The sequence below is a fragment of the Homalodisca vitripennis genome, chromosome 2 (assembly GCF_021130785.1).
Source record: "Homalodisca vitripennis isolate AUS2020 chromosome 2, UT_GWSS_2.1, whole genome shotgun sequence".
Classification (NCBI taxonomy): domain Eukaryota; kingdom Metazoa; phylum Arthropoda; class Insecta; order Hemiptera; family Cicadellidae; genus Homalodisca; species Homalodisca vitripennis.
This window is the reverse complement of record NC_060208.1, coordinates 75,127,938-75,151,500: the sequence shown is the minus strand read 5'-3', so window position 1 is coordinate 75,151,500 and position 23,563 is coordinate 75,127,938. Positions and strand designations below refer to the sequence as shown.

General features: G+C 33.5%; 1 protein-coding gene across 4 annotated transcripts in view; it reads right to left on the bottom strand.

Moving 5' to 3' along the window:
- The window catches only part of LOC124354189 (purine nucleoside phosphorylase-like), a 61,749-nt gene that overhangs the window by 5,738 nt on the left and 32,448 nt on the right, over window positions 1-23,563 (bottom strand). For 2 of the 4 annotated variants that reach the window (XM_046804461.1, XM_046804462.1), the window contains exons 2-5: window positions 17,455-17,549; window positions 11,229-11,425; window positions 2,362-2,537; window positions 1,150-1,340 (exon numbers count right to left, since the gene is read on the bottom strand). In XM_046804461.1, coding sequence (XP_046660417.1) covers window positions 1,150-1,340; window positions 2,362-2,537; window positions 11,229-11,425; window positions 17,455-17,549 — 659 coding nt within the window. The remainder of the gene's footprint in view (window positions 1-1,149; window positions 1,341-2,361; window positions 2,538-11,228; window positions 11,426-17,454; window positions 17,550-23,563) is intronic. The other 2 variants (XM_046804463.1, XM_046804464.1) reach the window with 1 other exon arrangement.

Below are 23,563 nucleotides of genomic sequence, written 5' to 3'. Positions count from 1 at the left end.
GCTGTTGTCCCATTTCCTCCAAGTTTGTCTCCAAGTAGCGATATCCCATCTTCACGCCAACCATCCGTAGAAAGCGTCTTTGTACAGCATCAAGACTAGAGCAGTGACCAACCTGATGTGGGGACCATACCGTAACGGAGTATTCTAGTATTGGCCGAACTAATGTGACGTAAAGTGTTCCTATGGCAGGAATAGCAAAGTGCTGGCGGCAGGTTCGGTTGATAAGTCCAAGAACACGATTAGCCCTGCTGCAAATGTCCGAGATATGGGCACTGGGGTCAAGGTTTGATGTCAGAAGTACTCCGAGGTCGCGAATTCTATCCACTCTTCTGATGGCAGCTACCTGGAGGTAGTAGTCAAATAGAAGAGTCTGTCTGGCTCTGGAAAAGGAGACGGAAACACACTTGGTTGGGTTCAAGTCCATTTCATTGATAACACACCATTGGTCCACACCGTCAAGATCCCTCTGCAATTCATTTTGTTGTTGAGCTGAGGACTTTATAGTTTTAGTTAGTTCCATATGATGTTAAGCTAGTTTTCATGGATAAAGGTATTAAAATGAACTTAACTATAACATTGTAAGTTTTAACGATCATAACAAATAATATATCTAATTTGAAAAATATCAAATTTATTAAGTTGGCAGGAAAAAGTGAACGAAACGTTCGAGGTGAACGGGTCTTTTGAAACACTCTGATCCGGATCACTCGTTCACTTGACTGACCCGTTCGAATTGAACGGGTCAAGACCTAACGATACATCTGTATTGGCCACTGCCACTGCGCGGTTAACCTCACAACAAAATGCTAGCTCCCTGGATACGTCTATGGATACAATAATCTGTTCAATTAATATTTTACGCTTAGACTGCCACACTTGTATATGCCTACACACAAAAATATAATATAGTTATAGAGCAGGTAAAATAGCTGCAGTGTAAACAAAACTGTGCGAGAGAGACAGGATCCACACAGCTGATAAACAGATAAAAGAAGGTGCTTGTCCCACTCCCCACCACTGGAGGGGCCCCTCCTGTGCGGTACTGCTCAGAAATTTGCTTCTGCGCAGGTTTCCTTGCAAGTGGTTTATCTATAATATCGATGATGCTGTCTATAATATTATGTTAAATTTATTTATGAAATAACGTACCAACGGTATCAGCACCACAAGTCCTCAACATCCGCAACTCTGCGATGGTCTCAAAATTGGGTCCTCCAATCACAGCATAGACTCCCTCTCGCGTGACATCCGCCATGTTTAGATCTTTGGCCACGTCCCATGCCACAGCCCGCAGCCCCGCGTCATATGCCCGGTTCATCGCTACAAATCTTGGCCCGAACCTGTAAAATAATACTGAATAGAAATTTGTCACATACTTTTATATATCATTCCATTTAGGTTTCTTAAGCTGACTTTTTAACTTAGGATAAAGGAAAAGTCAGTATGGTGTTCTTAAAAATTGGAAATAATGAAGAGCCAAATGAAGACAAAGGTTTTTATGGAATCCATTGAGTTAAAAAATTCTAGTTAAAATCCATTAGTAGCCTATATCATCTTTGACGACAGAAAAATTTAAAATCTAGTAATTCCAAGAAAACTTTAGAAGTTAAAAGTATTTATTTGGACAATTGTGAGTTAGTCGTAAGGAATACGGCTGAGGGCACGAATATGAGTGTTTTCAGAACATGTGTTGTAGGCTATATGAAATTTTAGTAAGGTCTCTTGTTTGTGTATTCAAATGGTAGCCTTCTTTTAGAATTATTTCATAAAAAATAGTAGGTTTTCTCAAGTCATACTGTATTTAAAAATATAGATTACTCAATTAATAGTTTACTTAAAAGGTTACAGTCTCCTTAATTCAGTACTCATACACATACTGTAAACATTTGTAAATAAAACTGTATCGTTACCCTCAGCTATTTTTTATTGAGAATTGTTTCTAAATTTTCCAAAACGACGACTTTACACTTTTATAACTCCTTGCAAAATTATCACTAATTTGAGTTTGTATTTTCCTGGCTTCAGGGAAGGCATTTAAAGGCTTGTGAATATGATACTTAAAAGACATTAACCCAACCAAAATTCAATAGCATCACAGCATCACTTGAAACCTAAGCTCCATATAGCAACACCACAGGACTCAGACATCAGTTCCAGTCGTTACAGCACAATTAATTATTAATCATTATTATCGGCATTACCATATTAGTGCGTACAGTGAATTAACCAATCTAATCATCAACCTTCTGGAATGTCGAACCTCTGTAATGGCTCAATGTCTAGTTACGTTATGATCGTACACTCGTTGTTCATTACTTAAATATATGCTAAACATGTGCAGTTTATCTGACAAAAACTTGCCTTTCGTCGTTGACTCCTTGGAGGGGATTGTTTCCTGCAAACCCAAGCAGGTTGATGTGGTCTTTCATAATCATGATGTCTCCGGGCTCGTAGTCAGGATTCAGCCCTCCAGCAGCATTCGTGATGATGAGATGCGTAACGCCCACCAGCTTCATCACCCTGACAGGCATTGAGCACTGCACAGATCAACAACGTGATCATGTACTGGCGTAGTCAACGCCAGAAAAACTAATCATTAGCATTGATTATTGGTACAGAATCAGATAATTTGGGAAACGTGCCATTGTTAGTTTAGTGCGACACTCAGATAACGCAAGAGGTGTATGACGTTATGTCATATCCCACTTAGTTTCACTCTCCGTTTGACACTCACAGATTAAAAATACTGTTATAGCGCCTAAGGGTAGATATTCCAGTGATGTATTTCAGTAAATATCAATAGATGGAAGTTTAAATATCTAAGCGCATTTCTTCTCAACCTTACTGATGATAAAGACATAATAAAGGGGTATTAAATGAAGATGAACAAAATGAAAGTTTTTACATCAATATGTACTACGTTGTCGCGTAAATACGAGTGGTGGACTGCCATTAATCAAAATTTAATAAAGTTTAATCCAAAACAAAGGAGCTTATTACGACAAGTAGCTACACTAAATTGAACAGTTCCACCTTGATGAAATATTAAAGATGATTTCAGGACATTTCGAGCTGCCAAAATCCCATACCAAATAATGCGTGCACCAACCCGGGCAGGCGGGAAACCTCGTGAATCTTTCTTACATATATCCGACAGAAATGTATATAGGAATAAGAGAAACAAACTTTTAAATTTTGAAATTTTCGAAATACTTTATCCTTTTACATCACCCATCGTCAGTAACAGATTTTAAACAAAGAATTATTGTAAATTATGACACGGTGGAAGGCATGAATCATTCTTAATAATTACTGTTCGTAATATTTAATCCATTATGATCTTTAGAGAAAATACTTAATTTAGTTACCGTTATCTACATTTAAGACTGCCATTTTAAAGCAACTTTTCATATTTGAAGTGTTTGATTAAAATGTGTTTTAACACGTTGTTGCGGCAGACGCCCGACCGCGTAGAATATTAGGAAGAGTTAGTCTCAAATGGGTACAGTGCGGCCCAGCTATACAAATTAAAAATTGAAAGGGCACTAGAATACGTGTTGAAGTATTGCTATCCATGTAGTTTTGATTTTTATCGATACTTTTTAACATTTACCGACAGGCCTTAGTCTGTAAACAGTTCGAGATAGATCGCGTGGGACGCCCGGAACGCGTTCAAAAAGGAGAATACTTGTAAATTGAATGCAGTGGAAAGGCAATTAATTGCTATTCCCAAAAAGAATAACTTCGACAGAGTAGTAAAACCTGAACCGTGGGTATAGCAAAAACTGGTGTAATAACTAAACTTTATGAGCAACCCAACGAATGTTGAGGAACGACGCGGCGTTGCGTTAGCTTGAAATTGATTTGTTACTACGATATGTACAAGGTACTCAAGTGACAGGTCTAGTTTATTATAAAATGTGACGGCTGGAATGAATTGGACTCACATTCAAACCTTTTTTATATCAACACTGAGTTTGAAGAAAATAAATTAAAACCTTATTATAGAAAATTAAGAGATTTAGATCCATAGGATTACCTACATTTTGTGGTTGGATTATTTTCTTCTATCTGCAATGCTGTTACATCACTAAACCAAAAGAATTGCATAATTTAGCTGTTCATTTTCAATACGATTTTAAATTTGTTACTTAAATGTAACATTGGTTTATAAATAGGTGTTAGTCTAGTTAAAAAGAATTGGGGTTTCAACGTTATTTGTTACAATCCGTAAACGAATCTTTCTGTTCAGGTTACATCACTTGATATGTTGTAAATGTAATTAAGAAAAATTGAAAATGGATTACTGCAATGTGAGTTTTGTTACAGGCTTTGATTTAAAATTTCTATGCACAAAACAATAAATCTTCATATATTACACGATTAATATGGTATTTAAATGAGCAATATCTGAGTGAGTACCTTACTACTGGATTCAATTCTCAATTTGCAGATATAACTATAATAATACCTCAGTGTCTTATAAAATTAAATACTTTAGTACATTTTAGTTAGTGAGAAAACTGATATAGAGCACAAAAACAAAGTGATAAAGTAGATAAATATGCGAAGAATGACGTGTTTGTCATGAACATTACACAAATGTAATGCAGATTTCCAGAGAAACAGATCGTAATTGCACGTTGTAATAAGGAGTGGATAAGGTTATCTTAGTGAGGGTTTGTAAATAAGGTTCCTCACTTATTTATTTAGCTACTAGATGTTACCCGCGGCTTCGCACGCAATTTTTAGAACCGAAGTCCTTATAAAAAGCAATTATGATGTAATATGATGGGAGTCCTACAAACATTTTAAAACGTAAGTAGGCATACATCAGGTAGATATTATTAAGTTCATAGTAAATACTATCAGAGTTTGACTTAATTGTTATATAATGTTTGGCACGTGTAGGAGCATTTCTGATTCTAATTAATTATATACATAACGTCACCGCTGAATCTGCCATATAATCCCGATCAAGAAAACACAAATATCGGATCACACAGGTCTCGGAAACTTACTTTGGTCAAAAAGAGTATATTTCCAGTTCTTGTCATATATTTCAGGTCTAAGATATTTACAGTACCATAGTAGAGCTTGCCTTGTTGTTCTGACGAAGAAAAAATATATATACTACTTACATAGGACCGAGATGCCTACTTCGGTTAAAAAGTGCCTTTTTAAGGCCGTTTAAATTCCCTTACCTACTATGTCACAGGTTAGCTTACCATATTGCCTCGATTAAAATACTATATACGATCGATTATATACTTCTCGGAAATCTATTTTGGTCAAAATGGTGTTGGTATAGTTGCGTTAGCTAGGACTGAAAAGCCTATTACGACCTAGGGGGAAGTACTACCTACTACTACCTACCTCTGACTTGTTTGCGTGCGAGGGGACACAGGGGTGAGGGGGAAGTTCCGCTCCGCGATTGGGCCAAATAGGTCGTTGCCTAGCAACCGCACGTACTATTCATGATGTTTGTGTACGGCGCCACGGAAAGTCACTGCGCTAGCGCTGTTACACGCTCAGTAGCTACTAGTTATTTGTGAGAAATGGCGTCGGTGCGTAAAAGAGGACAGACTGTGCATAGTGAAGCAAGAGAAGTGATAAGGAGAGTGATAATTAAGTGTGACGAAGAAGCGAGAACTGGTAATTTACAGCACTTAATGAAACAGAGCAATTTGCGAGTCAAGAATTACACTGGTGTTTCGGTGAGGACAATTTCTAGCATTAGAAAGGAAGGAGATGCAGCTGGAGAGACACCTTTAACTACCCTGGTAAGAAAAGGCCGTACTCGGAGGAGAAGAAATTTCATATGGATGATTTTGATAGAAGAGTCGTTCGAGATGTTGTGAGTGACTTTTATTTAGTGAGGAAGAAAGTGTCCACTGTTCCTAAACTGTTTAATTGCTTTAAAAGAAAAACTTGACTTCCCTTGGAAAGAAGAAACCTACGAAGACTCCTGCACCAAATGGGATTTAAGTGGAAACGGTGTAACAAACTAAGAAAAATTCTTATCGAGCGGCCAGACATAGTTAATTGGCGTGCTCGTTATTTGAGAGATATCCAACGGTTTCGACATGAAAAAAGACCAATATTTTACATTGATGAGACATGGGTGGACAACAATTTGACATTCGGGAAGTGCTGGAGTAGTGATGAAGTGCCTGGTGTGTTGACGAACACAAGTTCATCCAACAGACTGATTGTTATAAACGCGGGTTCTACAGAAACGGATTTCTTAAAGGGGGCTGCTTTAATTTTTAGGGCGGGTAAAGCGACGGGGGATTACCACGGACAAATTAATGGTAATAATTTTGAGAAATGGGCTGAAGAAAAACTCCTTCCAGAAAAAAAGTGTTATTGTAATGGACAATGTACCCTACATTGCCATCAAGAAAATAAGGCGCCAACAAAGTACGCTGTGAAAAAGGAAATGATAGACTGGCTGCATAGTAACAACAACATACAATGCTCAGCAGATATGAAAAAAGTTTTCAGTTATACGAGCTGATAGAAAAGCACAAACCTAAAGAAAAGGTGTATCGCATCGACGTGGCGTTGAAGAGGCGAGGCCATGCGGTTCTCAGATTACCACCCTACATGTGTGAATTAAACCCAATTGAGCTGGCCTGGGCTAAAATCAAGAGAGTGGTGAAAGGAAACAACATAAAGAGGAGACCTGTCACTAACGAAACTGGAAGAGGCAACACGAGAAGCGCAAAGTTCTGTTAGCAAGATCGACTGGGAAGGCTGTAAACCACACTTTGAAAGCTAGAACAACACTACTGGGAACAGGACGGCTTGATGGAAGATGCCATCGACAAATTCGTGATTGAGTCGGGCGGAATGGACAGCAGTGACAGTGAAGTGTCAGATGATGACAGTGAGGAAGAAATATCTGACAGTGAACTGGCTCAACCTCTTCCAAGTACAAGTGATGATTAAATTGTAAGTCTTAAAATAGCACATTATTTATATATATATATATATATATATATATTATATATATATAATATATATATATAAAAGCAAAATTTCCTGCTGTTTTCCCTTTTTTATGTTAGAAATCAAATAGAATCAACTTCCTCAAATATCAACTTGTAACTTTTAAACTTAAACAATGTATTATGTATTCGGCAAATACCGTACTGTAAATTACCACTTCTCACTTCAGTGTTTATAAAATATGTAACAAAAATACTCTGTTTATTATATATTTTTAATTATACACCAACTATATAGAATATATTATCAACATATTTATTATAATGTATTATCAATATATTTCGTGTATTTTCACAACTTATTCTGGTTTATGTTTACATAATAATAAAAGTTCAATTTGAAATTGTGTTTTCTATTGCCAATTACCAAGTATCAAGTGTTCATCATGAAGTTTACTCCAGAAATAAAACTATTTATTAAAAAAAATAAATGTGTTGAATAGGCTACAAATAGTGTAATAGTGATATTATGATATGAAGAGGTATATTCAGAGGGTTGGGCTGTCAATGTTGGACAGAACCGATGTTTTCGGTTGGGGGTCGTAGACGGTGACGGAGAAGCGCCCCAGCAATGGCTGCCGCATTCCTCTCGCGCGCAATCAAGTCAGAGGTCTACAGTACTTCTTATGTACTTCCGGTATAAAGGGGAAATCCTTATTAATTTTATGCAACATTCCAAAATAATCGTTATTAAAGTTTTTCATTACACTTGTTTTTTGGACTGTAGCCAGGGAAAGAATAAATCGTTAAGGTATGTTAGTATTCATTTCTCTGTTTTTCCGTAGCCATTGTTAAAATGTAATATCATAATGTCAAGGAAGCCCACCAGTTTAAAGTAACTATGTGAAATCATTTATAACTTTGTTCATTAAGGTTAGTTTTATCACAGTATTTAATGCATTAGATGATTTTAATTCGTCACTGGCGCAATCTGGAGTAATATTTATATATTAATGTTTTATTTACTATCTGCATTACACTACCGATCAAGCACTGTTTACCTATTATTGATTCAAATGTAAACAGATGTTTCAGAAAGTTTGTCGAACTATAGCTGTCAACAGCTGTCAAAATACGTTTTGTTCTTATCATAACATTCGAATGTAAACAAACTTATTTTTCAATTTGAATTCGACTTTATTTGGTGAAATGAATGTGTTATGGGTGGTAAAAAGCACTCTAAATGTTAATTCAGACCAAAAGCTATACCTGTTCCAAATTTCAGCACAATCCGTATAGCAGTATCAGCGTGATTCGAGGACAAACCTCCAAACATCCAAATCCAAATATCCAAACATTCAAACTTTCGCATTTATAATATTAGTGGGATATATTTTTAGAGTGTAACTGCTCTTAAATTCCGATTTGGGCTTGTCAGTAATAAAGTCAAGCAAAGAAAAATACTCTGATCTAGAGTTCTGCCTGAAATAAAGCGCTTAAGAACGATATATGGTATTTTAATTCTTCAATTGACAAATCTTGTGTTACAGACTTAATGATACGTTTCATCTGTTAGTTCACATAGTAACGTTTTTCATTGATAAGAATTTAAAAACTAAAACACTGTTGCAGTGAAGTAAAATTACCAATAACAAAACTGTGTTTAAATGGGCTTAAGCTATTCAGTTACTAAATAGGTTTAAATAGGCCTTTAGCTTTTTCCAATCCAATAAAACATGTTGTATGCATAATAAAATACTTTGCTGATCTTCAATGTATCCGATTTGTTGGTACATACAATTGTATTGATGTATGTTCTTAGGTATATACCTCTAAAAATTAGATTATAAATATACATTTATATTAGAATATTTCAGCTGATACAAAACATTATTTTATATTTTTATATATTATTATATGTTTACTATTTTATTCTTTGTTTTTATAAAGTATATTTTATATCGCTTTTTGAAAACATTATGTCCACGTATTAAAGGATTATAACGAAGTCTTTTTCGTTAATTATATAGGGTTACCACAGCACTTTCGGAGGCAATAGAAAAACAATTAAAATCTACCAAAATGAATGTAAAATCTGTTCAAGACAAATGTAAATATTGTAAAATATTGATATAAAATCTGTGTACAACTATGAACATCTCTTGAAAATGAATAAAATATCTGTATGTATTTTTGATCTTTAATATAAAAATCATTATTCTACAAAATCAATCTTAACACTTTTGTTGATTAATTGACTAGAAATAATTATATATGTTGGAAATCAATATAAAGTCTGTTAAATAAAAATTTTAAATCTGTTTGGAGTCAATGTAAAATATGTTAAGAATGTTTTTTTTTTATTTTCCAAAAAGATACGATGTATTGTAAACCTGACGACTTTTATGACGGTCATCTTTTCTTATATGGGCCAGACATTGCTTGCCCTATCATTCATTTAGATGAATCGATAAACCTGAAATTATCAAAACCTGATATTATATGAAGGGAACATTGATTTACTAAAGTTGTAACCGATGCAAGTGTTTCACTTTGATATATTTTTGTTTCCTTAAAGAAAACATTATTTTTTGAAGAGTTTGGCATTTCTATAGCTGAAATATTTCACAAATTTGTTCAAGGTTTCTTTGGTTTAATTTCTAAAACAAGTTGAAATTTAAAACTGACATAAACGCATTGTGGACTTCACTATATGTGAGCTTCGAACGTCTTGTAAAGGCGAGCCCAATACATTTCAGTTATTTATTTTTCATTAATTAGTTATGTTATGGACTCCACATTATAGGGCTATCTTTATGTTAGAATAATAAATTGTAAAAAGGGTTTTAGTTTACAATTTATTATTCAATTATTAGATATGAAACGAAAATAGTTGGTATAACGTTGGATTTAAATTTAAATTGGTAAAAGGGATGAACATTTTATATGCGTGGTACATAATTCCAGTAAAGAACCGGCTCGGCATTTACAATGCGAGGGTTGACTCGGACTGCTAGGAGGTATTCCATTTCAACTTTAACGTCACTTTTTATTTCTGAAGTAATTAGTACTTATCACAGGTAACACGAAGGACTAGGACAAGAAACGTTGGGCGGAGATAAATTAACAACTAATTAGAGACAGCCGCCATATTTTATGAACCGGTTATTTTTAATAAGTTGAAATATCACATAACCACACAACTGCTGGGAACTTGTACTATTTATGTATAATTCTACTTGGATTTATACTTACAATCCAAGTATCCTTAAAACTTACTTCAGGATGAATTAGCCTAATTTAAATTCTAAATATAACTTTATTATTTTTTCTAATGCAAATTGTATATTTTCCGATACACACATAAAAATATGTAAACATTCTACAATTTATTTAAAAAAATATCCATTGTTTTTAACACAAAAATATTTGTGTTAAGAGAAAACTAACACTATCATTTCTAAAATACAAATAAAAATAATTATACATTTTTTGACATCCCTACTTTTGCCATGATACATTAATGCAATCACAGTATCAAAAAGAAAATTCCCTTTAATATTAAAGTACTTTGTATATCTCGTTTAATAATTTATTTTCTCAATGTGATAATATTCAAACAACATAAATCATTTAACATCGTTCAGTGAAACAAAATATCAGTAACACTAAAAGTTTCGAGATCTACAATCTGATCTCTTTGCAGATCTCTAAACGTAGTGTTACTGATTTTTTGTTCCACTGAACGATGGAAATTGTCCGGAAAAATCCTGTTTCCTTCATAATCCTTCCATCGTCAAAAATAAATTTCAAGCAATGAAATCATTTAAGCTACCAATATTTGCTGAATACGAAAAAATATTTTTCCCTTTCCATACCGTAAAAATGCAACACTTTTAAAGAACCTCCTTACTAACTAGATGTAGATATCGTTCAGAAAGCTTAGTGATGTATTAAACATTTTATAACTTTTAATATAAGTTTTACTGTGTTTGCTTAAACTCCTATGACTAAATAATGTTAATTGATGATGTTAAATGTTGTTAGGTCGAAAATTGTAAACACGTTTACTATTATAATATGCCATCGATTACTGTGAGTGAGTTATGGACTACTTGGAGATGTCTGTTTGAGCTGCAGTTGTTTGTGGATGCCTCGATACCAATAAACCATGATTTTTAGCTTCCTGTGACCCATGTGTGTGTGTACGCTATGGAGATGTTTTAGTTAATATTTTAAGTGTGCCTGATGCTTGCGTCTAAAAGTAAGACTTACCTTCCAGAGCGGGTAACCTTCATAATAATGGAAACGGCCCTGCATGCACATGAGTGGCACGCCGTTGAGTTTACCGAACACCAGTCGCCCAGCGTGCCCAGGCACCGTGCTTGTGGGGAAGTGCGGGATCGTCTCGTACGGGAACGCTACCTTGTCGCTCAGCATGTCCGCCAGCGGCCCTGAAACACCCAAAAGATCTACTCACAATATTAATGTTGTTGAAGATACTCCACCTGGTCACGATGGATTTTCATTTCCTCATATCTGATAATACAAATATTGAATATACAATATTTATGTATATGTATTTGTATATGTATTCATATGTATTTGAATATACAAATATTTATATTTTGATAAACCGATACACATACGCCCACAACTTATTACAAAAATGGTAAAGAGAGCTGTCCTTGTTGGTTGCAATGGCCAATCATATCGATATGTTCGATTTTAAAGGAAAGTAGGTTTACGAGGACAGGAGGGGGGGGGGGTCACGTGAGACGAAGCACAACTTTCAGCGTAAAGAACTTAATGGGTAGTCAGTCCCTGGACGTCCAGAGTGATTCGAGACATGCAAGAATGGGTGGAGCGGCGGTGACTTGAATTCTTCTGAAGTACTTCCTCACCGGCCATGACAATATCTTATATAACCAGTTCAATGTGAAACATTTCAAAATCCCATAGTGAAATTTCACAAATTCCAAATGCTCTTAATAAGGATTGTGTAATCACAGCTTTTAATGCAGAAGGTCGTGAAAAAAACTAAAGCGAGGTAGAAGTATGTTGCCTTCGACGGACTAATGTGTCCGGAGAAGGGTATTTAACCGACAGGAATAGATATAACCCCAAATTTAGAAAGAGCGTTGAATACACAAAAAAAGCATGCAGCATTTGCGTGCCCAGACCGATAAAACAAATATCAGTAAGATTCCTACGATGGTGCTGAATAATTGAAGTGATGCGAAAACCGGTCGCTAAAGAGCAAAGGCTTCTCACTCACGCTCATCAGAACTCTCCTCCAGCCTTGACTACTAGCACTCCTCCATCGCAAATAAACATGTCTAATCACACATAACATAATCTACATAATACTTATAGTAGCACAACATGCAGATCAAGTTACATTGGATCTAGATTTGCACACACAAAATATACATATGGTAACACCAAATTGTTATACTATTCATCTTATATCTGTTTGATGTACAATTTTATTTTAATTTATTTCCAATGGATCAAAAGGTAAATTAATTAACAAGGTAATATTAGTAAATAAATTTATTACAAGTAATAATTATAAAAGTAAAATAGGAAAAATAAATATAAAAAATTGTAGTAATATAACAACAGTAACAGCAAGAAAATAACAAGATAAAATGCTAAGGAAAGAAAAAAGTATATCAATAAGTACTGTATATATCACTTTTTGAATTGAAGTAATTACACTAGTTGACTTTACGATCATTGTTTAAATATTCGGAACCTTTACAATTTTGAGTAAGGTAGAATACAAGAAATGTTGTTATAGCTTTGAGTTGTAAGTTGTAGACCTAACAAGTATCCTGTGACTAGTTGAGGACAACAGGGGTTTATAATGCGTATACCATTTATGTTTAAAAATACCAAATAAAAATTAGGCATACTTTAAAATTCTTGCTGCAAATTCATCTTAGCCAAAACCCTACGATCAGTTTAGATCTTTACAAGACGCAATGGAAAGTGGACATTATAACCTGTATCACCATATTCATAAAATTGGGCAACAACCAATTTAAAAAAGACTCCGATATTGAAATCATAAATAATAATGTAAAAGTCTGGCTCATACATATTTCATGATATATCAAAATGAATATAAAATTACTTTGCAATAATTTATACCAACTCCTGTTAAGAGTTTTGTTGCATTTTCCTTATGCAACAAGCGCTCAGACGTGAAGGGAGTTGTAGTTTTATTGCGTAGTGAGTTTATTCGTTTTCCTCTGAGATTTTTCGTAATTTAAAGTTTTTAAATTTAAGATTCCACCAGGTACTTGATTATTTTTGATATATAGAATAAAAGTACCTTAGTAACAAGCAAAAAAATAATACTACACTAGATTTGTAAAAGAGAAAAAATAGTAGTCTGTCGAATAACAGCTAAAAAAACATGTTTATTGTTCTAGAATTGCATGTTTTGTAGATGAAAAAAAAATACAAATGAAGAAATATGAAAACTACACCCCAGACATTCACTCCATACACATTTTAACGTTAAGAAAAAACTCTATGTTGTAAAATTAACAAAAGATACGCTTTGAAACAACAAGTTGTTGGCCATTGCAAACGCGGTCAACTAGAAGTCCGAAATGCTTTCAAATTCGCCTTGGGTGCTAAGGGCCAAAAGCAAATAGTTTCGTTTTTGTCAGCACCAAATCCTCAAAATTCTCATAATGCTCGTACAGTTCTAAATGAATAATTGTTTAGAAGGGTAAAGTATTTTTAAATTAAGCAGGTAAAAAATTAAGTGTTTATGCCATCGACATGTGGTGTCTGTAACATTGTTAAAAGGATGGAAGTAAGGTTATATGTACTGGTGTTTGTGATAAATTATTTCATAGTAATGCATCAAAGGAGATTTAAAAAGAAATAAGCTTAGATCCAACATAGACTGAAAATGTAAATGTTGAACTCAGTGCAGTTCACGTCAGACAAAGTTGACTCCTCAAATACGCTAATGCATGATACTAAACAAGAAATTAGTACACTGAGGAAAGAAAATTAAGATCTTAGGCTTAAAAATCTAAACATAAACTCTGTTGTACGTGACCTAAAAAAGAGAGTTAGGGCACTTGAATAGCACACTCGAAAAAATAACAGAAATAAGTGAAGTACCAGAAACACCAAATGAAGACACAATAGGCCTGAAAGACAAACACTCTTGGCGTAGAAAGAGATTAACTCAATTTACTGCTGCACATCGTATACCAACCTTTAACAAATGTGGAGCACCTTCCATAATTGTAAAGTTCAACCAAAAACTAGTTAAAGATACGTGGATAAAAAGATCATAGTAATCAGGAACCTAAGTGCCAAACAAATAAATACTGTATTTCCAGACCAACTAATTTACATCAACGACCACATTTCCCCAGAAAACAAGGAATTTCTAGCAAAACTAAAGAATAAATGTAGTGAAGTGGGCTACAAGTTGCATGGACCAGAGATGGAAAATTCTTTGTAAGGAAGAATGTAGGAGACAGACGCCAAAAAATATACAACATTGAAGAAATTGAGAAGTGAAAATAAACTACTATGTGTACATATCACCACTTTCATGTAAATGACGTTTATGTTGAAAAGAAATTTCTTTTGGCATTTTTTTTTTATAAGCAGGCTCCTAGTATAAAGTTGTCATAATAATACAAATGTCTGTTGAAAATTCACAAAACTGTTACATAATCCTTGATTCTTTTTTCCTCTTTTTTCAATAATACTGCAAGGCAAGTTCAATTAATAAAGATAAATTGAAAAATCAGAATAGCTTTGAATATAATTTAATTAGGGGAAAGCTTGGAATAATGAGTCCGGAAATCTGCTAAAGACAAAAAGGTGTGAATTCTTGCTATTATGCTTTCAATAAGATATGAACTGACGTAATAGTTTCAGCAAGGATAACTCCTGGCTAGTTTATACCTTCCAGTTGGATCTACCACTGGGCGCAGCAAAAACCGATGTGTCACTTAAATCTGGACAACCTTATGGATGTCCAGGAGCTGCCGCAATGTCGAAGATCTGGGGTGCAAGGGCAATTGCCTCCCCTTCCCCCCGGGGGGATATGACTTTGAGATTAGTGTCCTAAATTCTTCCTCATGGATCTCGGTCCCTACTCCATAACCTTACCCATCCAGAATATCATGTCAGTCCTGAAGCAGCGCAAAGGTCCTTATAAGACTAGGTGCAATTTATAAGCTTCTTGTTCTAAGAGAAAAAAACTGACGTAGTAAATAGTAGTAAAAAAATCTATGAATAAAAAGCACAAAATTATAAAAGCTAAGGTAATTAATCCATGGGTGACTGTTTAGTTATTGTACAAATTAGAAGAAAGAAAGAAACTATTCAGATTTACCTAAGGAGGCCATATAACATCATATTTAAAAAATATGACACTATATTCTGAACAAACCAAAAAAATTGACACTGAAAAATAACAGTATTATTTTAAGAAACTGAGAGACTGCAACGGGGATTTACAATAACAATGGAAAATAACAAACGAAGAAAAGTGTAAGAAATAAATGTAGAAAGAGGCGTGAGTCAGGTAACCTTAACGGTTGTGTGGTATCTGACATCAACATTATATACAGCACATATGATAAACAAGTATTTTAACTCAGTCAACCAGCTGACTATCACGGTCAAGGACAGAAGCAACGCGCTGCACAAGCTACTTCGCGACTGCACCGCTATTTGCGCTGGTCTCACCGGCTCATATGTGTTTAGTCCTTCATGTTTCCAGCGACAGACACAGAAGCGAAAATATTATAAAGAATAAACTCAACTGGATACGACTCTCAGACACATAAGTGAATTAAAATGTTTTTCCCACCATTACTAAGTCATCTTATAAATTTTGTCATAACAACCGGGACTTTTCTCGAGAAATAAAACACAATAGTCGTTGTACGACTATTTAAGAAAGAAGATTCCACATATTTAAGGAACCTTAGACCGATTGGTTTATTATACATTTTCTAATACGTCTTGTTAATTATCTCAATAGAAATAACTTCGTTCATACTACCCAATTTGGATTCAGGAAAGGGAAATCTAATGAAGATGCACTAACAAATGTCACTAATATGATTTACTAAAAATTAAATGAAAGTAATGAAGTTACAGGAAAATGTATTGATTTTCGGAAAGCCTTCGACTTGGTTAGCCACTGAATTCTATGAAATAAACATGAGTCAATAGGAATCAGAGGAATGGCCTTAAACTGGTTTAAAAGCTATTTAGCAGATAGATACCAGCAGGTAAAAATCGAGAGTTGTTTGAGCCTCTGCTCAAAAAATTCAGGCGTCCCTCAAGGTTCAGTTTTATCACTAACTCTTTTTCTTATTTTTATTAACAACTTACTTGAGCAAACCTTTTTTGTAAAATAAATGAATTTGCGTATGATATAGCATTTTTTATGCAAAAAAGAAATATAAATCCTGTACCAAAAGAAAAACACCGACATATCCGTAATACAACGATGGTGCTGTAACAATAATACTTATTTAAATGTAACCATAACTAAATATATAAATTTTGATTTTATATTTTAAAATCCACTTGCATATAACTCGCAGGATTGTGATTATCAAGTTATAGAACATGTTGACCATTTAGAACTCGCTATTGATGAAAATTTAAACTGGGGGATACATATTTATGAGCTGAACCGTGAAATTAGATCTACAGTAAGAATTTTCTACTGTTTAAGAAAGTCTTATGACGCATTCTTATTACGAAACGTTTAATTCTCCCTAGTCCAGTCAAGACTCCAATACGGACTAATCTGTTTTGGGAGGGGGGTGGTGGTGGTTGCTTACAAAGTTATAATTAATAAACTTACAATTTCACAAAAAAACTATATAGTAAAAAACTACGAGTTAGCTCGTTCCCTCTATTCAATCGAATTAGAGCCCTTCCTATCCAACATTTATATATGTACAAGGTAGGTACGCAAACTATTGTTTAGTATAATAAGCTTTATTAAAGGAGCAAAGTTCCTTTTATAAGGAACAAGAAACGTAAATAGAAACACTTTTTAGTACCAAAAGTAAAAAAAGAAATATTTAGACTATGTTTTAAGTACGAAGGCCCAATATTCTTTAATACGTTACCATTTAATATTAGAACAAAAAGTAAAATAAAAATGTTTTACAATAGGTTATTGGGTTGGCTTATTGGAAAAAATTGATGTTGATGTTAGGGTTTTTAATAGAGTCATTAGCTAAAGCAAAATAATTTTTCTTTGTTTTGCATAATATAGAATTCTTTTTGGTTTAAGACTCTGATTTTACACCAAATCAGAGGTGAGTATGAACGTGAGATTGAATGTGAAATTATGTTTGTGTGTTCATAGTTATATAATGTGAACATATGTATAAGTTGTGTTCATATATTTGAACATTTAATTATATAACGAAAATATTGATTATGTTAATACTTTAGGTTTTGTTTTGAACTAACTTACCCATCCCTGAGCCACATATGATGCCAATGGTGGGTCGAACAGACACTCTCTCCAGTAGGAACTTAGCAATGCTCTCCACCAGTTCGTAAGTGTAACTGTAACAGGACACAGTAGAAAAACTAAATGTTTGAAATGAAATGAAAAATGTCTTTATTAGAGGCGAAGTTAGGACTATAAAGTCCTCTCTACCACTTAATCTCGCAGTCATTGCAGTGGTGTTTGCAGTGATTTAGTGAATTATACTATTGAAAACCTACGTTAGTTCTACATTATAACTTCCAACCACTTCTGGAAAAATTAAATTAGAACCACATAGAAAAATGATCTGTACTCATTTGCATGCAATGTTAAAAAAGACATGGTTCTGTTTTCTTTGGTTCTACTATCTCACGGCAGTCCCCGATTCTCACGAAGTACAACTTCGAAGTACAACAGTTACACCAAATAACAATCCTTCATCTTACGTATTAGTACCTATGTCTATCACGGCAATCAATAGCATCCACACAATCTCCGTACAACATCACAAGATAGGGGTACAAGGCACGTCAGAGGTCTTCCATTTACGTAACAAAATATTATACAGGAAAATTGAGAGATCTGCAATAACGAACTACAATAACGGCGTTTGTAGGTTTTATTTTTAATTTTTGGTCTGGGGAATAGACATGTACAAATGTGTATAATCTTGCCATGAGGAGTACAGGCCCAGGTTATATAAGGGACATTTCCATGTCGAATGTGTACTAATAACACAGGTACAATGTGTACATAACGAAGCCAGAGTCTTGACCTTTAAACAATATGCAGGTATATTATTTATAGTAATTATGGTTATATAATAACCATACTATGTAGCGTAATAGTGGCTTACGAGATGAAATCGCTCCCGATTATACCTTGATGGGATCGTAATGTTAAGGTAATTTGAAGTGGTGAGTTGGAGAAGGGTGTCCGGAAGCCGTGTTAACTTGAGAGAAATAACTTATTTTATCGGAAAGTGAGATTCTTATAAAACCGTTAAATATATTTTAATTATAAATATTCATTCCGACTTAGGCGGAGGTAAGGTAGTTTTCACATGTAGTCATCTTGAAATGTCACTATAGATATACAGTATTATTAATTTAGACTTTTAATTTGCACAAGCCTGATGGTACGATGACTCTAAACGGTTTTTATGTTAATATACTGTAACACTTTCAAATATTTAGAACCTTACAAACAAAACTTGTGACAAGCATGTAAATCAGTATGTAAACTTATGGACTTGATTTAAATCAATCTATCTGAAATTTTATCTGTAAACATATTAATTGTCTGTACTTAATCTGTAAACGAATTAATGTTATTGTATGCTTCTAAAACCTTTGAACGCCCGCCATATGGATATCTTAGAGTCGTAAAACAGTTTAAGAATAAACATTGCTTAAAATATCTTATTAATTAAATACAAAGTTCAATTTTTATTTATGTTGGACAATAACCCAGATAGAGACTTTGAAAAATGCGAATGGCCACCATCTTGAAACCAATTATTGGTTGAGAATAGGTAATGAACTTATTCAAACAGCTTAGTACCAAATTTAGTTTGAATCAGTGCATTTTTACGATGCATAGTAACTGACCTATATCCGTCCCTTTCCAAAATTTAAACGGCTACCATCAGTAATGTTGAAAAATGTGTAAGAATAAACACTGCTTAAAGTTAACTATTATTTCAAAGCTCTTGTTGTTTTGGGCCTATATTGAAAAATAATCGAATTATAATGTTATCTATTAAAAATTACGGCAGTTATGTTGTTTAAAATTATTTCCGCAATGTTGTATTATACTACTCAAAACACTATATGGATGCAAATGGAATTTGTAAAAGTAAGAAAAAAACACGTAAGAACAAAATACGATCTTTAAAAGCCTTGAGGATTTTAAAACCCTTTTTTGTTTTGCTCAACTATACATAGTAACTGAGATATAAGCATTAATTTTAAAAGCTTTGATCGGCCGCCATGTTTAAATCTTAAGAGATGTTGCAAAAGCACAAGAATACAAGTTATTTATAATTACTTAATATTTTTGTTGTAAAAATAATTTTAGGTATATACTGGAAAATATCTGAGTTTAATTTGTTTACAAATGTGAATCGTCGCCATCCTTAAATGTTTTATTGCTCAATACTAGTTATTATTCAATGTGTGATCAAATACCATCTATGTAAAAAGTTTAGTCTGGGTTTAATATTACGGCAGTTATCGTGTTCATAAGTTCGCATTATAACGCGAGCAATATATAGCATAAGCCCCATTCATATATAAATACATAAAGTTTAGGATGTTCGTGGTTTTGGATTCAGGAGGCCACGATTGGAGAAAATGCAAAACTTATTCCGAAAATTTTCATCTCTCCTGTGATTGAATTAGGCAAATTTTTATGAAATTTACCTAAACTTATAAATGTATTCGAAATACAATATTTAACTGTGCAATTAAAATATTTTATTATAATAAAAATTTTGTTTCTTTGTTATTCAGACAGACATGCTTTCTGCATTACAATAGGGTTTAATATTTGGTTATTTTGAATTAGAGTATCAATACCGTATCAACTTACGGTACTCCCAAGTTAAGTTTATAACTGATATTGGAATAGACTGGCGCTGTAAAATAAATATTCCGTAGATTATAATTCCTAAATCCGTTAGGTATCAAACGTAAAATAATTTAAAGCAAAATATGATTTATTTAAACAAAACCACCAAACCGTTATTTGATCATAAACACCGTTGCTACTAACATAAAAAAGGGAAAAACACTAAATTTAGCTTGGACACTGATAGCCAAACTAACATAGTATTCTACAGCTGGAATGCCGAGGTATAATTTCATCTAACTGTTTTCAGCAAGTGGTAAATAAATCACTATTCAAATAGAACAGTTCTATTCTAAATTTAAAAGTTAGCGAACAATGTTTCAATCACCACAGTTAAAAAAATGATGACATAATAATGTAATCACAATAATTATATAGTTCCCTTTTCTTGGAGGACAGGTGTGTAATGGAGGTTAGTAGAAGTCGCCGGACTGCATTTCAGCAGTTTTTTTGAGCAAGAGACGAGTACTGCTATGCCGGGAGACGCGAGGTGGCTTCCGCGGGCCGGACTGTGACGCATTATTAGCTCTTAAGAGATAAGAACCGGAAATAACAAAAAAAGGATTATGATCAAACTATTCAAGCGATTTAAAATGTAAACATTTCAAAATTCATACAGAATATTGCCCACAAAATGTCTACAAGTTTTTATTTTTTAAGTTTAAATAGATCTGTACTGAAATTTTGTTACTATGAATAAAATATGTTTCCTGCTTCAATAAATTAAAATCATTACATAAAATTAAAATCTGTCGACAATGAATGGGACAAAATTAAAGTTCAATTTTCTTTACTGCTCTATGGTTGCTTAGATTGGAACTTTTAGCCTTAAGGTTCCAACTTAAAACAAGGAAAAAATGAAAAGTGAGGAATATAAGTATATTTAGAAAGTGCATCAGGCAAAATCACAAAGACACGTCGTTTCTCAGAATCACTTGTATCGCATGTATTTCCTCGCAGCTTGGCGTGATTATATTTACATTTTTCCTCATCTTGAGAGTAGTGAAAAAACATAACTCGTTTATTTATTTACTTGTATTTTATTACAAATCACGATTATAATATACAGTGCAATAATATTACAACTTTTTTATTATAAATGTAATAGATTCTTTACAATGTAATGACAGATTTAGCACGTCATGGATTTGTAAATACAAATAAGATAAACTTAAAATATTCTTAAATAAACATAACAGTAAAATCTATGGATAATTTGTAAGTTAATCATCGAACAGATTACTTTTTGTTATAAACATATGATAAACACGTGATGAAATGTTATAAAGCAAATTGGATTGTAACAATCATGTACCATCATCATTCCCAGGTAAACTGAGCGTTTTAATGAAGCACGCGAACAAAGCAGTACACAATGCTGACAGCTTTACTGGATGTGTCTTTGTTCAGTGCAAGGTCGGCATCTAGGAAGGAGTGCGAACTGTAAGGTTAAGGTAATAAAATACGTAACCCTGTTTGCAATCAACCTTCATTGCAAATAATTGTTTTGTTGCTTTTCACCTTTAATTTCAACTCTGCATTCTAGAGGAGGGGAAAGGAGGAACCAGAAACCCCAAAATGTACGAGAAAAGTAAACTTCTAACAAAGTGTTCAAATGAAATTGAAATTTCACATTCAATCATAACCAAGGAATTGCGCTCATGCTCCTCGAAATAAGTTTTGTATTATTTATTATTTAAATGTGGTGGTAAAATGTAGACTGATCCCATTATATATTTATATATTATTCAGATATAATAAATAGGGTTTGGTTTTTCAATGTTTTTCAAGTCCAAAGCCAAAAGTTTTGAAATTAAATTTTATTTATCAATAAGCAAATAACAGATTGTTATTAAGCAAAAAAAAAAAACAAAAAAATTGAAAGTTTTGATACAAATCAGTGAGGATACTGTCAGAAACTTTTAATTTGAAATAATGTTAAAGTTGCTTAACATACTTAAGGTAATACTTACTTAACCGTATCTCTATTACTAAAATTTCGTGCCCGTTTAAACATTTAGAAAATTTTTCAGAAATATCGCTAACCACATGTTAGGTGTATCTTAAAAACAACATTGACAAAATATAGTTTATAAAACAATTTAAAAATGTCTTCCATGCAGTGTCTAAACATGACGTCAAAATAATACAACTACAAATCCGCAAGTGGTCTTACATCAAACGAACGTTGGAGTTTATTAGACGACACTAAAAATTTGCTCAGTGTTGCCACCTGTAGGGAAAAATATCACAGAAATTACCTCTATCAAAACAAACGCTAGAACATCGTCTGAAATACGTTTAACCCTAACACCCCCTCGATCTTGGTTCGTTTTATTCCCTCACCACTCTTCTCTCCTTCGTGAGCATATCGGAAGCACGGTCTTTGACGAGGCCTTGCACATGTTCTTTTATGCGATTAAGATTGTGCTCTTCAAATGATTTCAGTTTTAAAACTTGAAATAAAAGAACAAAAATATTGATTTAGGAGCGAAAGATTGGCATCGGTTTGAAAATAACTGAGTAGGTATATACGCGATCTGTCAGAGGACGAACCCGCTCTAGTTAGGAGATTGGATAAAACACCAAAGCGGTTATAATTTATACTTTGTTCTGCACTTTGTTAGCCTGTAAATACGAACTACTTAGATGTCATAGATATATGTGCAAATAAAATATATGTTGTTTAAATCTGGCGTTACCTATTGTATTTTTTAAGTAAATACTCATGTTATGTAAAATTAGTTTTAGAAATTTGTATTGCAGATTTGAGTACAAGATTGCTCATATGAGATTAGGGAAAGCTGATAGGCGAGTTAGTAATTAGTGATATGAACATCATAAGCTGTCTTTAGTAATAAATAACGAGAAGCATATAATGAAAAGTAAAATTGTTGTTTTATCAACTCCATTAAAACAATCCTATATTCTTAACGAACAATATTATAAAAAAGGAAGAGGTAGATAGATCTACACGCATTCCTCAGAAAAATAAAGCAATTGGTATGGTTCCCCCATCAAACACAAATTCAGGGCATACTTCTGCTTCAGTTGTTACTATTTTGGCTTATAAATGTTTTACGAAGTCAACTTGAAATCTCAATTTAGTAGTACAATAAAAAGGTAATAGTATAAATTGCACATATTGGTCTGCATGTTTATCCTTCCGAAGGCTTCTTAAAAGATATTGCAACTTAACATTGTGTTAAAGGCAGCAATAGCTTTCAAAATATCTTCGAACAGTAAATTCATTATTTTTGTCTGTGTTTCTAGCAGTAAGGTATGTCTTGAGATACACATATTGTAGTTTGAGCATTTAATACATATACGTACTCGTATTGTGCATATGGCACCAAAAAAGTTTATGACTTTTCAATACCCTTCTGCTTTTATTTAACACACTTACGTTTGAGGACTGTAATGACTTACCGACTGTAACGAACCTCCAGTTCAGGAGTTT